Source organism: Microtus oregoni, unplaced genomic scaffold (assembly GCF_018167655.1).
Source record: "Microtus oregoni isolate MIOR12 unplaced genomic scaffold, Mior012 000020F_ref0000438, whole genome shotgun sequence".
Lineage (NCBI taxonomy): Eukaryota > Metazoa > Chordata > Mammalia > Rodentia > Cricetidae > Microtus > Microtus oregoni.
In genome coordinates this window covers 24,754,164-24,771,663 of record NW_024543079.1, presented here as the reverse complement: position 1 = coordinate 24,771,663, position 17,500 = coordinate 24,754,164, and the positions used below count along the sequence as shown (strand labels likewise).

The window sequence follows — 17,500 nt, the reverse complement described above, 5'->3', positions numbered from 1 at the left end:
CACACACGCACGCACGCACACACACACACACACACACACACACTCATCATTTAAATCTAGAGTCGGCATTTAAAGACAAGTAAAATTCACCTTTTTTGAGTATTGTCATTTCACAATATAATCTCCAGTCACATCCATTTTCCTGCAAATGCCGTGTTTTCATTTTTCCTTTGTGACTGTGTTGTAGAACATTATTTTAAGATGTGTTATGTTTGTTCATACTGTGGAACATTTGTTTAATGATACAAAGATGTGGTGCATTATGTTCTGTTCTTCTTAACTCTGTGAAGCTGTGTTGCTTTCCATGTCTAAAACACCTGATTGATCTAACAAAGAGCTGAATGGCCATTAGGGAGGCAGGAGAGAGAAATAGGTGGGGCTGGTAGGCAAAGAGAATAAACAGAAGGAGAAAAAGAAGAATTGGGAAGCATGAGCGATAGAGGAGCAAGAAGAGAAGGAAGACATCCAGGGCCAGTCACCCAGCTACACAGCCACACAGCTACTTCTTATGGAGTAAGAAGTAAAGAAAGATATACAGAAATAGAGAAAGGTAAAAACCCAGAGGCAAAAATTATAGAGGATAATTTAATTTAAGAGAATATGACTAGAAACAAATTAAGCTAAGGCCAGGCATTCAGAAGGAATAATAAACCTGCATGTATTTATATGGGAGCTGGGTGGCAGGGTCCCCCCCAAAAAAGCCCAAAAGCCAAAAGGATAAAAAAATATACAACAACATGACTACATAAAATTCAGTTTTGAATATGAACCACGTTTTCTTTATCCATTCATTTGCTGTGGTTCATGAAGGCTGATCTCATTCTGTGGCTATTTGACAAGTGTTGCAACAAGCATGGGTGTGCAAGTATCTCTGCGGTGCACGGACCTAGAGTCCCTCTGCTGTGTATTCAAGAATGGTGTGGCTGGCTCCTATGGTTTTGAAGAGCCTCTGTACTGATTGCCATAGTGGATACACCAGTTTACTTTCCCTCCAGCGGTGAGTAAGGAAGGATTTATCTTTTCCCACATCCTTGCTAGCATTTTTCATTTGTTTTCTTGATGGCAGTCATACTGACCAGGGTGAGATGAAATCACAAAGTGGCTTTAAGTGGCACTTCCCTGATTACTAAAGATATTGAACACTTTTTCAAATATTATTTATTTTTATTTCCACTTTTGAGAATTATTTTTTCAGCTCACTAGCCCATTCATTGATTTAGCCCATTCACTAGCCCATTCATTGATTTAGAGCTGGGGTGTATTACCAGTTCTTTATGTATTTTAGATAGTAATACCCTATCAGACATGAACTTGGCTGAAATTTTTTCAACACTCTGTAGGTTCTTACCACCCTGGTGATTGTTTCCCTTTCTATGTGGAAACATTTTAATTTGGTATAATTCTTTTGTCAGTTTTAGGGATTCCTTTCTGTGCTATCAGCATCCTTTTCAAAATGTTATTGTCTATGCCTGTATCTTTCAAACCTTTTATGTAAGTTTTCTTCAAGAAGTTTCAAACTTTCAGGTCATGACTTAAGGACTTTGGTGCATTCAATTTAGGTTTTGTGTAGGATGAAAGATCTGGGTCAAATTTCTTCGCCTATGGGTAAATATCATGTTTCCCCAGTACTATTTTGTTGAGGAGGCTGTTACAATATATATTCTCCATTGTATTTTTTCACATCTCAATCAAAACTCACATAGCTGAGAATGTGTGAGTTCATTTCTGCTTATTCTCTTCCTCTCTTTTTCTCCATGCTGTGTTTGTCTCTATGTGCAGGCGGAGGCTTCTGTCCCACCAGATTCCACAGTAACCCAACAGAAACTATATTATTTAAATCACAGCTTGGCCTATAGCTCTAGTTTCTTATTGGCTAGCTCTTGCATCCTAAACTACCCCATCTCCATTAATCTCTGTGTATCACCACATGGCTGTGACCTACTGGCAAGGTTCCATCATGTCTGTCTCTGATGGTGGCTACACGGCGTCACCCTGACCCTGCCTTCTTTCTCCCAGCATTACGTTTGGTTTTCCCCACCCATCTCTCTTCTTCCCTGCTATATGTCCAAAGCAGTTTCTTTATTAATCAATGGTAATCACACATGCAGAGGGGAATTCCACATCAACTATGGCTCTGTAACATGATTTGAGATGAATTTTTTTCCTGCTTAAGATTGCTTTAGCTATTCAAAGTCATTTGTGCTTCCATATTTCAGTATTTTTTTTCTAGTCATGTGAAGAATATCACTGGAATTTTGATGGGTTTGCATCCAGTCTTAGATCACATTTAGAAATGTAGACATCTTTACAGTATTGATTCTTCTAATCCATGAACAGAGGGATTGCTTTCATCTTCTAGTATCTTCTACAATATCTTCTTTCAATGTCTGAATTTTTTTCTTTCATACCCTTGATAAATTTTTTGTCTTTCATATCCTTGATAGAGTTTATTCCTAAATGGTTTTTTAGAATATTGTGAATAGGATTGTTTTCCTAATTTCTTCCTAGGCAAGTTCATTATTGGTATATATAAAGGTTACTAATTTCTGTGTGTTATATTCTATTCTGCTATTCTACTGAAAGTGCTTATCAGTTCTCAGAGTTTTCTGTTGTGTACTTTGCTATGTTTTATGACCAAGATGTGTCATCTAAATAGAGGTAGTTTGACCCTCTTTCTTTTTTATCCAGTTTTTTTTTCTTTTGTCATACTGCTGCAGTTCAACACCTTAAGCACTTTATTGTATCACCGTTCAAGTGAGCACTCTTGCCACATGCTCATTTTCAGAGGAGATGGCTGTAGTTTTTTGTAATTTAATATAGTATTGTCCATATGTTTGTGGTATGCAGCCTTTATTAAGTCAAGATACATTTTTCCTATTCTTCGTTTCTTCAGAGATTTTATCAGGAAAGGATGCTGAACTTTGACAAGAGACTTTTTCTTTATCTGTTCATGTGATTTCTATGCTTGCCTATTTTCATCTTGTATAACATTTATTTGTTTGTGCATTTTGAATCAACCTTGCATCTCTGGAATAAATTGAACTCGGTTATGGTATATGATCTTAATGTATTCTTTAATAAGATTGTCAAGAATTTTATTGAGAATCTGTGTATATATGTTCATCATAGAAATTGGCCTATAGTTTTTTGTTTTCTTATCTAGTTTTAGTATTGGTATAATACTGGCTTCTTAAAATGAATTTGGTGGTGTTCCTTCACTTTTTCTTTTGTGGAATAGTTTCAGGATAACTAGTGTTGACTCTTTTTTAAGTGTTTGTTAGAATTCAGCAGTGAATCCATCCTGTCCTGGACTCTCCTTTGTTGGGAGAGTTTTTATTACTACTTCAGTCTTATTGCTTGTTATATATCTGCTTAAGTTGTTTGTATCTTCCTGATTTAATTTTAAAAGGTCTTTAAATTTTTCCATTTTTTTAGGATAAAAGTTTTCAAAATATTCCTCGTAATATTCTGGATTTATTGGAGCTGTTTGTAACATCTGCTCTTTTATCTCTGGTTTCATTTTCCGTTTTCTCTGTCTTGCTTTTGTTTCAGTTCAATGGGGATATCAACCCTGTTCATACTTTCAAAAGACCAATGATATTTTCCTTGACTGTTTCTATGTATGATGGGTTTTGTTTCCATTATGTTGATATCTGTTTTGGTCTTTACTGTTTCTCACTGCCTACCATTTAAAGATCTGACTGTTTTCTGTTTTTCTCAGGTTTTGAGGAGAATTAGAGTATCTGAGGTACCTGAACTTTTGAACACGGCATTCCTAGCTGTATGAACTGCTTTGTCACAATTCTTTCCTCTAAGAACTCTTATATCCCAAAGGTTCTGGGAAGCTGGTCTTTCATTTCATTTTTTTTTTAAATTTTCTATTCTGGTTTTGTCAATGACCCATTGGTCATTCAAGAAAGAATTGCTAAGTCTCCAGTTATCTTTGTAGCTTTTCTAAACTATTCATTTCTAGTTTTATTTCACTATGATCTGGCAAGATAAAAGGAACTATTTTGACTATTTCATATTTGTAAAGACTTGCTTTGTGACCTAGAATGTGTTCTAGTTTAAAGTAGGTTCTGCAGGCTGCTGAGAAGAATGTATATTCTGGATTTTAGATGAAATATTCTGAAGATACATGTCACATGCATCTCTAATCTATGGCTTACATCAAACCTGAAGAGTTTCTTTGCTTGCATTAGTTTGGATGGCCTATTTGAAGATCAGACTGAGGTATTGAAGTCATCCATGACTATTGTATCAGGACATAAGACTGTTTTCCACACATTACTGATTGCTTTAGGAAATTTAGAGCCCCAACACCTCAAGCATACTATTGTTACTTCTTCTTGGTGATTTATTCCCTTAAATAACATGCAGTGACCTTCTTGATCCTTTCTAAGTAGGTTTTCTTAGAATATACCTTATCAATTTCTATGTACTTGATAGATTGCCATCCATTCTGTGACTATAAGTTTGTGGCTATCTTTACCAATAAGGTATGTATTTTAGTAATAGTTTTATTTAATACAGTCGTCCAACCAGAGTCTTTTGTCTTGTTTTATGAGACAAGGTTTCTCTGTGACACAGTCCTGGACATCCTGGAATTCACTCTGTAGACCAAGCTGGCCTCGAACTCAGAGAGATCCACCTGCCTCTGCCTCCTGAGTGCTTGGATTAAAGGCGTGTGCCACCACCACCCAGCCCCAACCTGAACGTTTTTATTGATAAGTTGAAGCCATTTGTGTTTCATGTTGTAGCTGAGAAATGTGTACTAGGCCCTGTGCTTTTTTATCGGTTGTTTTGCTGGTAGAATAGATTATTTTTTGTTCTTTTCCTTTCTCCCCCATTAGTATTGGGACAGTTCACTGTGTTGGACATGATGCCTTTTTTCCTAACCATTTCTTGTTCATTCTTTTCTCTCATGAAACTCATTATTTCCTGTGTTCTTGTGTTTAACTTCTTCTTCTTCTTTGGAATATAGTGTCCCTCCAAATATTTTTCTGCAGTTCTATCTTGTGTGTCCTGAACTGCATTAATTTGTGATGGTTATAAAATACTGTTATTTCTGGATGAGTGTTAACATGTGTGAGGGGTGCATATGGCCAGAAGTCTTCCTCAGGAGCTCTCTGTCCTGTTTTCTAGACAGAGTCTCCCATTGGAACACTACCAGACTAGCTTAGTTGGTTAGTAAGTCCCAGGGATCTGTTCATTGTAAGCTCCTTGGCACTTGAATTCCAAGAAAGCACCACTACATCCAATTTTTACTTGACTTAAATGCAATAAAGTAAGAGTACTGCTAAAAGTAGTAGATGTGTAATAAAAAAAAAGGAAGGAGAGTGCTCAACTGGGGAGTAAAAAGGCTTTTTATATCCTTGAAAATTGTCCATGACTAATTGTAGGCCCAGAGTGAATGTGTGAGCCATTGGACTTCTTGTATTCCTTGTTTTTTTTTTTTTAATGCCAGTGTTGAGCCTATATTGTACAAATGTCTGATATATTTCTGTTGTCTTTTGGGGGTTGGTTTTTTGTTTGTTTGTTTGTTTTGTTTTGTTTTGTTTTGAGACATAGTCTTTCTGTGTAGCCCTGTCTGTCCTGGAACTTGCTCTGTAAAAAACACGGACCTCGAACTCAGAGACCCACCTGCTCTCCCTCCCACCTGCTGCACCACTATGTACAGCTCAGATTTACCTTCATTTCAGTAGTAGTTCTCCTTCTCTCAATTCTAGGGACCTCTTCTGGCCACACGTGGCTCCGCAGTCTCTGGGCTGAGCTGGTTTGCTCAACCACCCAAGACTCCAGTACTCTCCTGTGTGGCTAACGTTCTAGGTTGCAGAGGGGTGGAAGAGGATTGCCCAAATGTGTTGGGAGTAAAGAAGGCAGCTATAACACTGAGGTCTTCAGAGGCAGAGGAAACACCTTCATAATTTCCAGACCTCATAGTTATTAATCAGGCTGCTAGGGGTATAAAACTATAGTTGTCCTATAGGTGCCTGGAGTTTCAAAGTCCTCAGTCTCCACAGTGGTGAATGCCAGGTGACTGAATCCAGAACTTGGTTCACCTTCTGATGTGAGGCCATGGTGCCGCTCTGGTCTACATACTTTGTCTGTGAGCGTCCTGGTGACTACACAGTTTGCCTGTCAAAGTCTGGACTTCTGACTTCCCACACTGCCTCACAGGACCATCTCCCACCCTGGAGCCATGACAAATTAAGTGAAAGTTGTCTACCTTCTGACTGGCCCTTCTCCATTATCCGACTTCAAAGTATCTCTGTTTTAAACAATAGATTCCCTCTCAAAATGGCACCTGGATCCTGCCCTCCATGTCATACAGAGTGTCAGATGTGTTTTGAAGCTTGTGAGGGGTGTGGGCTTTTCCTAAGAATAGGAATTCAGTTTCCTTCACTAGAGCTTCCAATCTTGACTTTTGGGGCGATGGTCTGCTTTTCCACTCTACACTGGGAAACTTCACGGTTAGAACTGTGTGTGGTTTGGCCTCCTTGCTGTATTTTCCCATAATTTTACCACAGTTTGAGTACCAAACCACTACTCGTATGGATTTCTGTAGTTCTTCTCTTTGGAGAGAATCATTTTCTCTTATCCCTGATGCCTTTCCTTCACTGAGTCACACAATAAGCTTCTAATCCACCGTCTTACCCATTAGTCACTTTGTTCCATCCACATCTCCTCTATTAATATAAACAGACACTGTAGACACGGAATGAGTTTTACACCAGGGTTCAATATTTTCTACCATTAGTACTTCTTTGAGCTTTGCAGTTGGTATTCACAGTGTCATTCTGTGTTTAGTAAGTATTTATTTTTGTGTCATTTTGAGGAAGCTTATGGGAATTTATGATTTGGATTATCAGGGTCCATTATATAATATAATAATAAAAGTATTCACTTCATTCCTAATTGGTACAATAATCCAGTAGAAAAGGAAGTTATGGGTGAGCCATGTCCAAGACTTTCAGACATGAAAAATGTCAGGATCACTCAGTCCAAATGAAGCTTGCGACAATTAAATTCAGGTTGCAGAAACTGAAAAGACTTTCTCTCTCTCTCTCTCTCTCTCTCTCTCTCTCTCTCTCTCTCTGTCTCTCTACACACACACACACACACACACACACACACACACACACACACTAAAGCTAACACAGCCTTGGGAGGCAGAAATTATATTCATTTAGAGGGAAATGAGTACCACCAAGCCCTTGTGCAACATCATCTGACAAGCTGAGACTGTGTCCTGGGTCTTTTAATGTTTTCTCACCATACCCAGAGTCTTTTCAAACTCAGAGAATAAAAAGCAAGAAATGGAACACAGGGTGACTTTCAAGTGCTTACACTTCCCAGTGATGTTGTTAAGCACATGATGTATTCTCTCTCTCTCTCTCTCTCTCTCTCTCTCTCCCTCTCTCTCCCTCTCCCTCTCTCTCTCTCTCTTCCTCTGTGTGTGTGTGTCTGTCTGTCTGTCTGTGTATGTTTTGTGTGGCCTTTTAAGAACTTGATCACAAATCAACCTGACAAGTCAATTCCTGGTTCTACTGTATTGTATTATAATAGTAGCATTTCTCTCATCACTGGAATCCGCTCTAGGCTCCTGTTCTCACCTTCACATGAGTTCACCCTAATTCAATGAAAAGCCTTCCAAGTTATTGCAATGATATCATTGTACTGGAGGCTACATTTTAAACTTAAGATCTTTAATACCAGAGTTGCAACATACTGCAAACTTCTAGATGGTCAAGGTTTCTCAGTGATTATATATTTGACATTTTCTAAAACTTGCATTTCTTTCTATTAAGAATAATCAGATCAAAAATAATTTGAAGAAAAGGCCTGTGTATTCCTTTTGGTCATTGTTGCTATAAAGAATGTTTCTATAAATAATAGAGAAAAACCTTAGACTAAGTTGTGATTTCTTCCAAAACTCTCTGAATAGCATTTATTGTACCAACTAATTTGCATTCGCCTTACCTTTTGTAACAATTTCCTTCATCTTTGAAACAAGAAATAGCCCTCTTCGGTACAGGATAATGAAATTGAAGAAACGGGAAAAAGAAACCTCAGTTCTACTAATGTATATTTATTTGGATATTTAGACTGTTTCCATCTTGTGGACATAAGGGCTAATTTCCCCTGACCTCCTATTTTGAAACTGCTTCTCTGGGCTCTCCCATTTGTGCCTATCTTCGTGGCAGATTGTTTTAGCATGGTAATGTGCTCAGCTCAATTGCCGATGGCACTGATGCTGCTATCAATCATTTACAAACATGTGAGAGCGGAAAGACAAATGATATGCTTCCCCAACTTCTTCAGCCTTGCACAGTTGGCTTCTCTGGAAACTGCCCTTAGTATAAAAGAATTCTCAGACATCAGTCAGGAAGGCTGAGCTCCTGCTCTGCAGACAACAGGAAGCTCAGGCTGTGGTAGTCAGTACCACGGACAGAGTCTACCACACTGCGCATGCTCTCCAGGAGGAAGCTTAACCACCACCTCCTTAAGCCATCTTCTTCCATATTTATTGAGGTGGTGTTTTCCTGGTTTGTTTTGTTTCATTTGGGAATTTTGTTTTATTTTGTTTTTTTATTCTTCTGCTAATCCCTTCTACCCCTTGCCCCGCCCTGATTATCTAAATTTTCCCAATTTGATTTCTAGTTGTTTGATTCTGGACGTGGCCTATAAATTCTGGCTGTCCCATTTCCTCACGCCTCTTAATAAAATTGTATGAAAATGTCTCCTATATTTATTCTTATATGTTGTGTTATTTGTCACTGTTCTGTTTATTCTGACAACTGCAGTCTTCCAGCCAATCTCCAGAATGTCTGGAAAGTTGTAACTATATTCATAATAAGATCTGTATTCAAAAACATAATAGGTTTAATATTTATGTATCCTACATCCTCAACAGGTAGAGCATATTTTACATTATACAGGAAACTTCCTAGTCAGACTACCAGCAAGTAAGAAATGATGTATATAAATAAAGTCACTGACAAAAGCATCAAGGGGATCAAGAAAATCCAATGAATCCCCAGAAACTAGTAATGCATTGGTTCCATTGACCTTATAGGAATAAAGAAATAAGACAGTGGTTAATGAGATCTGAAGAATCTTAGATAAAAAAAAAATAAAACATTTGGTAAAGAAACATGTGCTGAGCCCCTAAGGGGCAAATGTGGAATAGAGAACCCTGAACCACTCTTTCCCAGCTCTCATTTAGAAACAGTTTTCCCTTCCGTCTAAATTCAATGGGAAGCCATGAAAAATTAATCTAAATTAGGTTGGTCCATAACAGTTAATCTCCAGGCACAGCACAAAATTGACTGAAATCTCAGAAACATCTCCACATATATGATACTTTTAGGGTCCACATAATAATACATGTCAAAAAACATTGAAAGAGTGTAAACTTGGATTGTAGTACAGAAGCCAATTGGCCAAATATTCACTAGTTGGTGCTTCTAGCAAGTAGTTGACTCTCCAGTCTCTTGTTCAGACACCGTACCCTCTTTCAAGCATCAAAGACAATTATTTTCTGTGACCCCTCACTCAACACCACTCACACTGAAAATTAAACAGTATAATTTCCCCATTGTTTACTGCTTTGGCAAAAATGAAATGCCTTCAGATGAATATATCCAGCCCCATATGTGAATAGGTCATTACATGTTCTACCAAAACCTCATCTTCAATCCACTCTATGATTTATCTCTTAAGATTATCCTCGATTGAGGTAAAGCAGAATCCCTAAAATCAGAAGACAGCCACACTGCTGTGGCTTTTTGACAGATCACCGCAGCTAAAAGGCACATGCTCCTTCTCTATTCATCTGTTCTTGCTGAGGAAAGTTGCCAGCTCTTCCTTGTGCATGTCTCCCTGGAAAAAAAATGATAGGAGAAATAATAAGGGCACCTTGAAGAGACAATGTAATTATACACAAAGTCCTGTGGGCAGTGATGAGAGCTGAGATGACTTTGCCATCTCATGTGGAACTTGGAACAGGAATCCTTTCTCCTTTCTTTGCCAGTGAAAGAAATGTGAAGACATATTCCGGCCATTATTTTTATCATCATTTGAATCCTAGCTTTTACATAAGAGTAAATGACTACTAGCTTCCTCTCATGAAAATTAAACCTGGAATTGGGTATGACTAATATCCTAACCAACTGAGCAAACCTCCCATCAACAAGTCAACGAGCATAAGTTAGTGGCATGATGCTCACTGAGGGCTACAGTGGCTGGTGAGTCCATAGGACAGGATGGTCCTTCTTAATATTCTCAAAGAACCACAATATCAAATATTGTTCCCTCTGGCCAGCAAATAGAGGATCTGAATCTGGAGGACTTGACCATTTATGCAGCTTGAGCTTGATTTTAGTTAACACCTTTTTGTGTAGTTCTGTACCAAAACCTGTCTCTTTCCCCAAAGCATTACCTATAACTGGGAAACAGATGTCAAGACACCAGTGACTATTTTGTGTTATCAGACATGGTCAATGTGCTTTTCTTGAAAGTTTGTATTCTGGAAGTCTGAGATTAATATTTTTATATCTTTTCTAATAATTTAGAGAATATGTCTTTATGTACATGTCATTTGAATATGATTGGATAAACATATTCTAAAAACATCCATGGGGCAGAAGGAAATAAGACTTTATAGGTTGTTTAAACTAGAAGTCACAGACTCGGGAGACCTTAAGAGCCAGGTGAGGAACTTAAACCACACAAATTGTATTGGTAATGTAGCGACATAACTCAGACCCAGTTTCATGGAATGGAGAGATCGAGAACCACTAAATCTAGCTAACTGCAACTACAGCCAAATCTTTGCCTATACCGAAAGAAGCTCCATCCCTGAATTTTTACAGGAAATAGTCAACTTTTAAGGGGTCATGACTATTTTCATAATCTTTGTCACCCACATAGGAACCCCTCCACATGGAAATCACTTGCATGTGTGACTTCCAACAGAAATTCATGTGTATGGGGTGTGCTGTTAGAAATTAACTGTATTTAATTTCTACCTTGAATATGCATTAATTTTGTCCAGTCTTGGAAACTAAGCATGTTAAGGCTTGATAAGAAGATGGATAGGAGAAATTGACACACTCTGAGTGAGATGTACATTGACAGACTTTCAGTACAAATGTTTTTCTTGCAGTGAACTTAGGACATTATGTATGGTAAGCAATTGCTCTACCACTGAGCTACACTCCTATCCTGAGCAGAATTATGAATGAGAAGATAAACCTACAAAGTTATTATAGATTGTGTCAGATGGCTAGTTCTAGAAATATCTGTTTGAAAAGATGTGTTTTTGTTTCACTCTCTTCAGAATCCTAAGACGATAGAATAGTTTCCCTAAAACAGACCATGCCATGTTTCTTCAAATCATGACAGGATATAATGTCAAAGGAATAAAAATGGTGTGCCTGAGCACACAGCCAGAAAGTTGAAACTGTTCCTTCAACATGTTAAATAACATTTGGTGCCAACTGTGTGCTCAGGCTGATCATGCATATTGTTTCTGGACCATATACAGGCATTTAAAACATTCAGGCCAGAGTCAAGAGCATCAGAAAACATTATGTTAGAGTGGATCTTACTACCTGTGTTTGAGTTTTTATTTTTATCTAAAATTTTTCTGTTATTATCCCAGTTTAAATTTTCTAACAAGCCACTTTGTTCGCTGTGAGATATTTATCTGTTATAAGTAATTTGAAAGTCACAAGCAAAGGTTCCCTATTAAAGGCAATTTCCATAACCCTTCAAGTTGTGGATTGTGGAAGATTTCCTGCATTTTTTTTTTGATTTTTCAAGACAGGGTTTCTCTATAGCTTTGGAGCCTGTCCCGGAACTAGCTCTTGTAGACCACGCTGGCCTCGAACTCACAGAGATCTGCCTGCCTCTGCCTCCCGAGTGCTGGGATTAAAGGCGTGCGCCACCACCGCCCAGCTCCTGCATTTCTTTAAAGATCAAGGGGGAAAAAAGGGGAACAAACAAAGGTGGGAAATTCATGAATAGATAATCACTTTCTACAGACAATAACAATGTTCCAATGAGCCCTAAGAAATAACTAATTAATTTTTCCAAGTGAGCAAACATTATTCTTTAGTCCTCTAGACCTGGGGAGGAATCTAAAGACAGTGACTAACAATGTGTTTCTAATTTACCAAGGAAGATTAAAAGAACCCTTGGTCCTCATTGTTTAGCTACTTCAAATCCTATCAAAATAGTAGAAGCTAAATTAGCATAGGAAACAAATTTTCAACATCCTGGAAAATAAGAAAGCAAGCAATCCTTTTTGTTTATGAAGAGCTGATTAGTCTGAATAAATCGGATGATTTGTTGGAAGTCACAAAGTGAACACCACCTTATGCTGTCCAGACAAACTGCTTCCATAACAGCAAAACACTTGACAAATCTCCAGGAATACTCCCCGTGGTATTAATTTAAAATGATTTAGAAAAGATGAGTTAGAAATCTGAATCCTCTCATCTTATAAAAAAAAGCAACAGATCATTTAAGGGGAAAACATTAAATTAGTAAAAGATATATGAATTTGTGATAAGAGCAACCAAGTCCCAATAACTGTGAAGGAGTGAGTGTAACCTGAAGACGTGATTTAAATGTGTCAGGCACCTGAATCCTGCACCACAGCAACTGCAAAAGGATTCATATCACCGGGAAATGTGGCACCATCTTGAAATATAAGGATTAACTGGGGGTAGGGAACTCAGTGTTGAGATCAAAATGTGGCAGAATTGAAGAAAGGAAATAAAGCTTGAGGAATCTTGAGTATGGGTAGGTGTATCCAAAACAGGAAGGGCAGGGAAGGCTGAAAGAACATACCAGCAAGACACAGCAGCACACTATAACAGAAAAATCTATGCTGCCAAGAGAAAGTGTCCATGCCTCATTTGAAGCATCAAGATGGATACCACAAAAAATGGTAACACAAATTGGTTTAATCAAGATTGTGTACTTTTTTTGACATAGATATCTTATAACTCAGGTTAGCCTTCAAACTCATTGTTGTCCTGCCTGCAGTCCCAAATGCCAAGATTAAAGATGTGCACCATCCGTCTAGACTCAATCAGAGTTCTATTTAAATCATGACCTTAAGTGGCACGTGCATGTTTACATTCCAGCCTGTGGAAGAGAAATCAACAGAAAATTGGTTCTCTTTGCTAGTGGTGCAAACAACAGGCACAGGTCAAGAATTCCTCCACAGGGATGACTCTGGTTTGCCCTCTTCCCCATCTCCAGCACGGCAGCAAGGTTTCCTTAATCTGATAGTCTGTGGATCCAAAGTCTTCTGCCTAAAAGAATCTGAATACACCTGGATGAAAAAAAAAAAAACCAATCTTGTCTCTGGTAGTTTTTGTTCTTCTAACCATAAATGTGTGTGTCTACCTTTGTGAGGGTATAGCATGTGTGTGAAGGGGGTAGACATTGTGAAATGGAAATATCCTGCTCCTTATAGCCTGAGTGAGAAGGTGGGCGTTGGTGGCACATATTAACCCTGTTGTTGCTACAGCTTCAAGAGAAAATAAATGGAAAGAACTCAAAGATCTTGATGGGCTTCATATCCAGTTCTGATGGTTAACACTTGTCAGTTATTTTCTCAACTCCACAAACTTAGTGACATGTAAGAAGGCTGGGGGAGGTGTGTGGAATGTGATCATTTAGCCATTGGAATGTGTGGGTAAGCATGCCTAGCCTCAACACCCGTGGAGCAGGCGATGCTTTATGCCACACTATGAGCTTTAGCATCTCTGAAAGCACAGTTTGGGATCTAGAGGATGGCAGGATACAGGCTTAGAGAAAGTCAATGGTTTGACTCAAGTGGCATCCATTGACAACCACAGCAGACCTTACAGTGGTTTCTGGGTCACTCTGCTGCTCTCTCTCTCTCTCTCTCTCTCTCTCTCTCTCTCTCTCTCCTGTTGATGTTCTCTGTCTAAATCTATTGATATCAGAAAAGAGTTTGAGCGATAATACTTCTCTAGAAAAGCAAATTTGCGCACACTGAATGTGTATTTACATTTCAAATACCAATCAAATATTTTGGTGCATTTCCTCCAGTGGCTTATGGTTCCATAGTGCATTAAAAATTTAGCATTTGCATCACAAAATTCTGTTTTCATTCTGCTGTGCTGACAGTATTATGATAAATTATATACTAAATAAACCACAGCAGACTTCAGGAGATTGGAAAGCTCTCTCAGCAGCTAGGGGAACGTATCAATCTTGCAGAGGACCTGGGCTCCCATCTCAGCACCCACATGGCGGTTCACAACTATCTGACACTCCATTTTCAGGGGTCTAATGCCCTCTTCCTGACCTCAACAGGCAGCAGACACACACAAGGTGCACATACACACATGCAGGCAAGACACTCAAATATATAAAATATATTTTAGAAAAGACAACAGACTTCAATCAGTTATCCAGATTTTTTCAGACTGTACCTGATTTTATAGCTTTAATTATTAAAATGTAGGCTTACATCTTGGTCCACTTTCTGTTGCTGTAGCAAACTAGACAAAACTTTGATATCTAAAAGAATTCTTGAGCTTCCAGTTTAGGATGCATAGCATTGGGATCTGGTAAGGGCTACTTGCTACATCATAACCTAATGGATAGAATCACGTGACAAGATAATAAAAGCTACCCAAGAAAAGTTTGCTTTTATAGCACTTCCACTGTCATTCAATAACTCATTAATTTATAAATAGATTAAAGCCATCATGAGGGAAGAATCTTCATGATCCAACCACATTTCAATAACTTGACCACCTCCCACCAGCACCACCAAGGGAATCCTATTTTAATAGGAGTTCAAGGTGACACTAACCATGGTAGTAGATTGAGCACACACTGGCATTTCATCTTTGGAGTTTGTTTAGGAAATGGTTCCAGAACAATTAATACATAATCTAAATTGATGATAATTTCAGAGAGATTTAGCTATAATAGTCCTGCTATTTCCAAGCACCTATAATCTTTTAAATTGACTTATTTGATGCTCTTCAGGTCTGTTTTCTAAAGGCTTATATTTGTATCTCAGTTGCTGCTTTTGAAATTTTCTCCCCCATGGTAAATTTATATAATATAGTTTTCACATTTGATGTCATTTTTCTCAATTCACAGGACAGGAGGAATCATGTGGTTTTTGCTTCACTCAACAGAGACTTTGGCTCCAAATATGGATGAACTGTAAGGAAGACAAAAGGAGAGGAAGAATGGGAGGCCCCTGGGTCAGGTAACCTTGTGTTACGGTCCGATGGGCGGTGGGGCATGACATGGTGACAAAGGAAAACATTCTTGGCAGAAATGAGCTGGTGTGTGCAGCTCCAAACTGAGGCTCCCGGACTGATCTGTCATTTCGTTAATAATCTCCCCAAAACCTGTTTCCACTCTGGAATCCTCTCTGCCACCTTCTTGATGTTTCACTTGGTTTTTCTTAAAAGGGAAGTCAGCAAAATTGATAATGTGGTACGCTGAAGACTTACAGTCTCCTGAAAAGCATCCTGCAATGCCTGCATACATGTGTCTGTCAATGTGGGGGGACAGCTATGTCAGTGAAGATGGTGTGGCTTGTGTGCTAAGCATGTGTTCATGTCCACCAATCCTGTGTTTCTTGTCTAGACTGTGATTTTTGTGCTAAGAAGCGGGGGGAGTGGAGAGGGTGTCGCTGGGTGTGGTAAGGTTTATCAATGTTACAAACTCACAGTTTTTCTGTCTCTCCTTTCTCCTCCCTCCTTTTTCCTCTCTCTTTCCTGAGAAAATTGATCTTGGTGATTATCCAATTTATGGAAGGATTTTGAACTTTGGTGCCGAAAGGTAAACACTGGAAACATACTCCATAACTACAAAAGATTTAAGTTACTTGGAGCAATGATCTTCATTTTCATACAACAGAATCTGTCTACTTCCTCGCTCACACAAGAGCAAGAAGGGGAAGTCAGACCTCAGCAGTTTACTGGACCTGGACAACATGGCTGTCCTGCAGGCAAAGACACCTAGCAGGAATCCTGACCTAGCGCCTGGGTGGGTGACTACACCTCCTTAAACTCTCACTCTTGGTCCTGACGCAGCTGCAAGCCCGGGGTTTGAAAATCTGCCTCCTAGCATGAGCATCACGCCTTCCCCCTCTCAGCAGTCTCTGGATGCAGGTGCATCGCTGACTCTAGAAGAGCCTCTTCTATTAGCTATCACAGGTGTAGGGGGAGCAGCCCGGACTCCCGCTGGACGGCCAGATGTTTAGTTTCTGGCCTGCTTGGAGCATGGGGAAAAGAACCGGGAGAAAAGCTCCTTTCCACCCCCATGAGTCACCCCTGGAAGGATGCTCTTCCCAGCCTAGGATTTGCCCAAAGTGGAGGGGGGCGGGAAGGATCAAATTCGTTTTGTTATTGGGAGAAAGGGAGAGAGGTGGGAGGGGAAAGGAAGGGAGAAAGAAGTGGGAAGAGGTAAGAGAGAAGAGAAAAGAGAAGAGAAAAGAAAGGAGAGTTGTTTTGCAGCTGAACACACTAGTAGGAAGAGCAACAGGGAGCGGCCGGGGCCCCTGCTCCCCTCGGGGCTTCTGACAGCCGCACGCACCGTAATTCCTTTCCCGGAGCTGTGCAGATTTCCACAAACAATGACATCACCGGGCGCCGGCTGCGGGTGGCAGCGGGGGGATTTTCCTAGGCGCGCGGCGGCCGGGCGGAGCAAAGGCTCTCTGGGGCTGGCGGGGGCGCGGACAAGCGGCGCCCCCGGGGACCCGGGCAGCCAGCTGGGCGGGGGAGGGTTGAGGAGGGCGGGGGCGGGCTCGGGGCGGCCCGGGGCGGGGCCCACAGTTCCTCTAACCTCTATTGGCCGCTGGCGGGCGGACGTCACTCGGGCTGGCGCTCGCCTCCAGCCCTGTGGAATTGGAGCCGAGGAGGAGCTGAAAATGCAGATTTAGCATCAAGCACAGACATACACTAGCTCTTTCTCTCGGGTACACATAGCTCCGCACATTCGCACCCCTGCCAGCCAGCCCGGCTGCGCGACTCCTCGGCTTCCCTGGCAGCCAGCTGCTGGTGGACAGCGCACAGATTTGCTGCTTGTCAAGCTTCTCTTTTGCCTCTTTTGCTATAAAAAGATTTTTAAAAAGAAAAACAGAAACAAAAACTACATACCTATTTTTTATTTGCATCTTCCCTCCTCGTCCCCTTGCTCCACCCGCCTGCTCGCTTCGCAGCCCCACTTTTCACTCCCAAAGAAGGATGGAGGGCGGTTGTGGATCCCAGTGGAAGGCGGCTGGGCTCCTCTTCTGTGTCATGGTTTTTGCGTCTGCCGAGAGACCCGTCTTCACGAATCATTTTCTTGTGGAGTTGCATAAAGACGGAGAGGAAGAGGCTCGCCAAGTTGCAGCAGACCACGGCTTTGGAGTCCGAAAGGTAAGATATCTCCCATGCATTTCACATGTTGTTTCCAGAGGAGGGACAGCCTTGCGCAATCT

The 17,500-nt window shown here is 40.2% G+C and overlaps 1 protein-coding gene across 2 annotated transcripts in view; it reads left to right on the top strand.

Annotated features, from left to right (window-relative positions):
- Window positions 1-16,938: 16,938 nt before the first annotated feature.
- The window catches only part of Pcsk2 (proprotein convertase subtilisin/kexin type 2), a 227,795-nt gene continuing 227,233 nt past the window's right edge, over window positions 16,939-17,500 (top strand). The window contains exon 1 of one of the 2 annotated variants that reach the window (XM_041670371.1): window positions 16,939-17,438. In XM_041670371.1, coding sequence (XP_041526305.1) covers window positions 17,265-17,438 — 174 coding nt within the window. In that variant the 5' untranslated portion in view covers window positions 16,939-17,264. The remainder of the gene's footprint in view (window positions 17,439-17,500) is intronic. The other variant, XM_041670370.1, reaches the window with a different exon arrangement.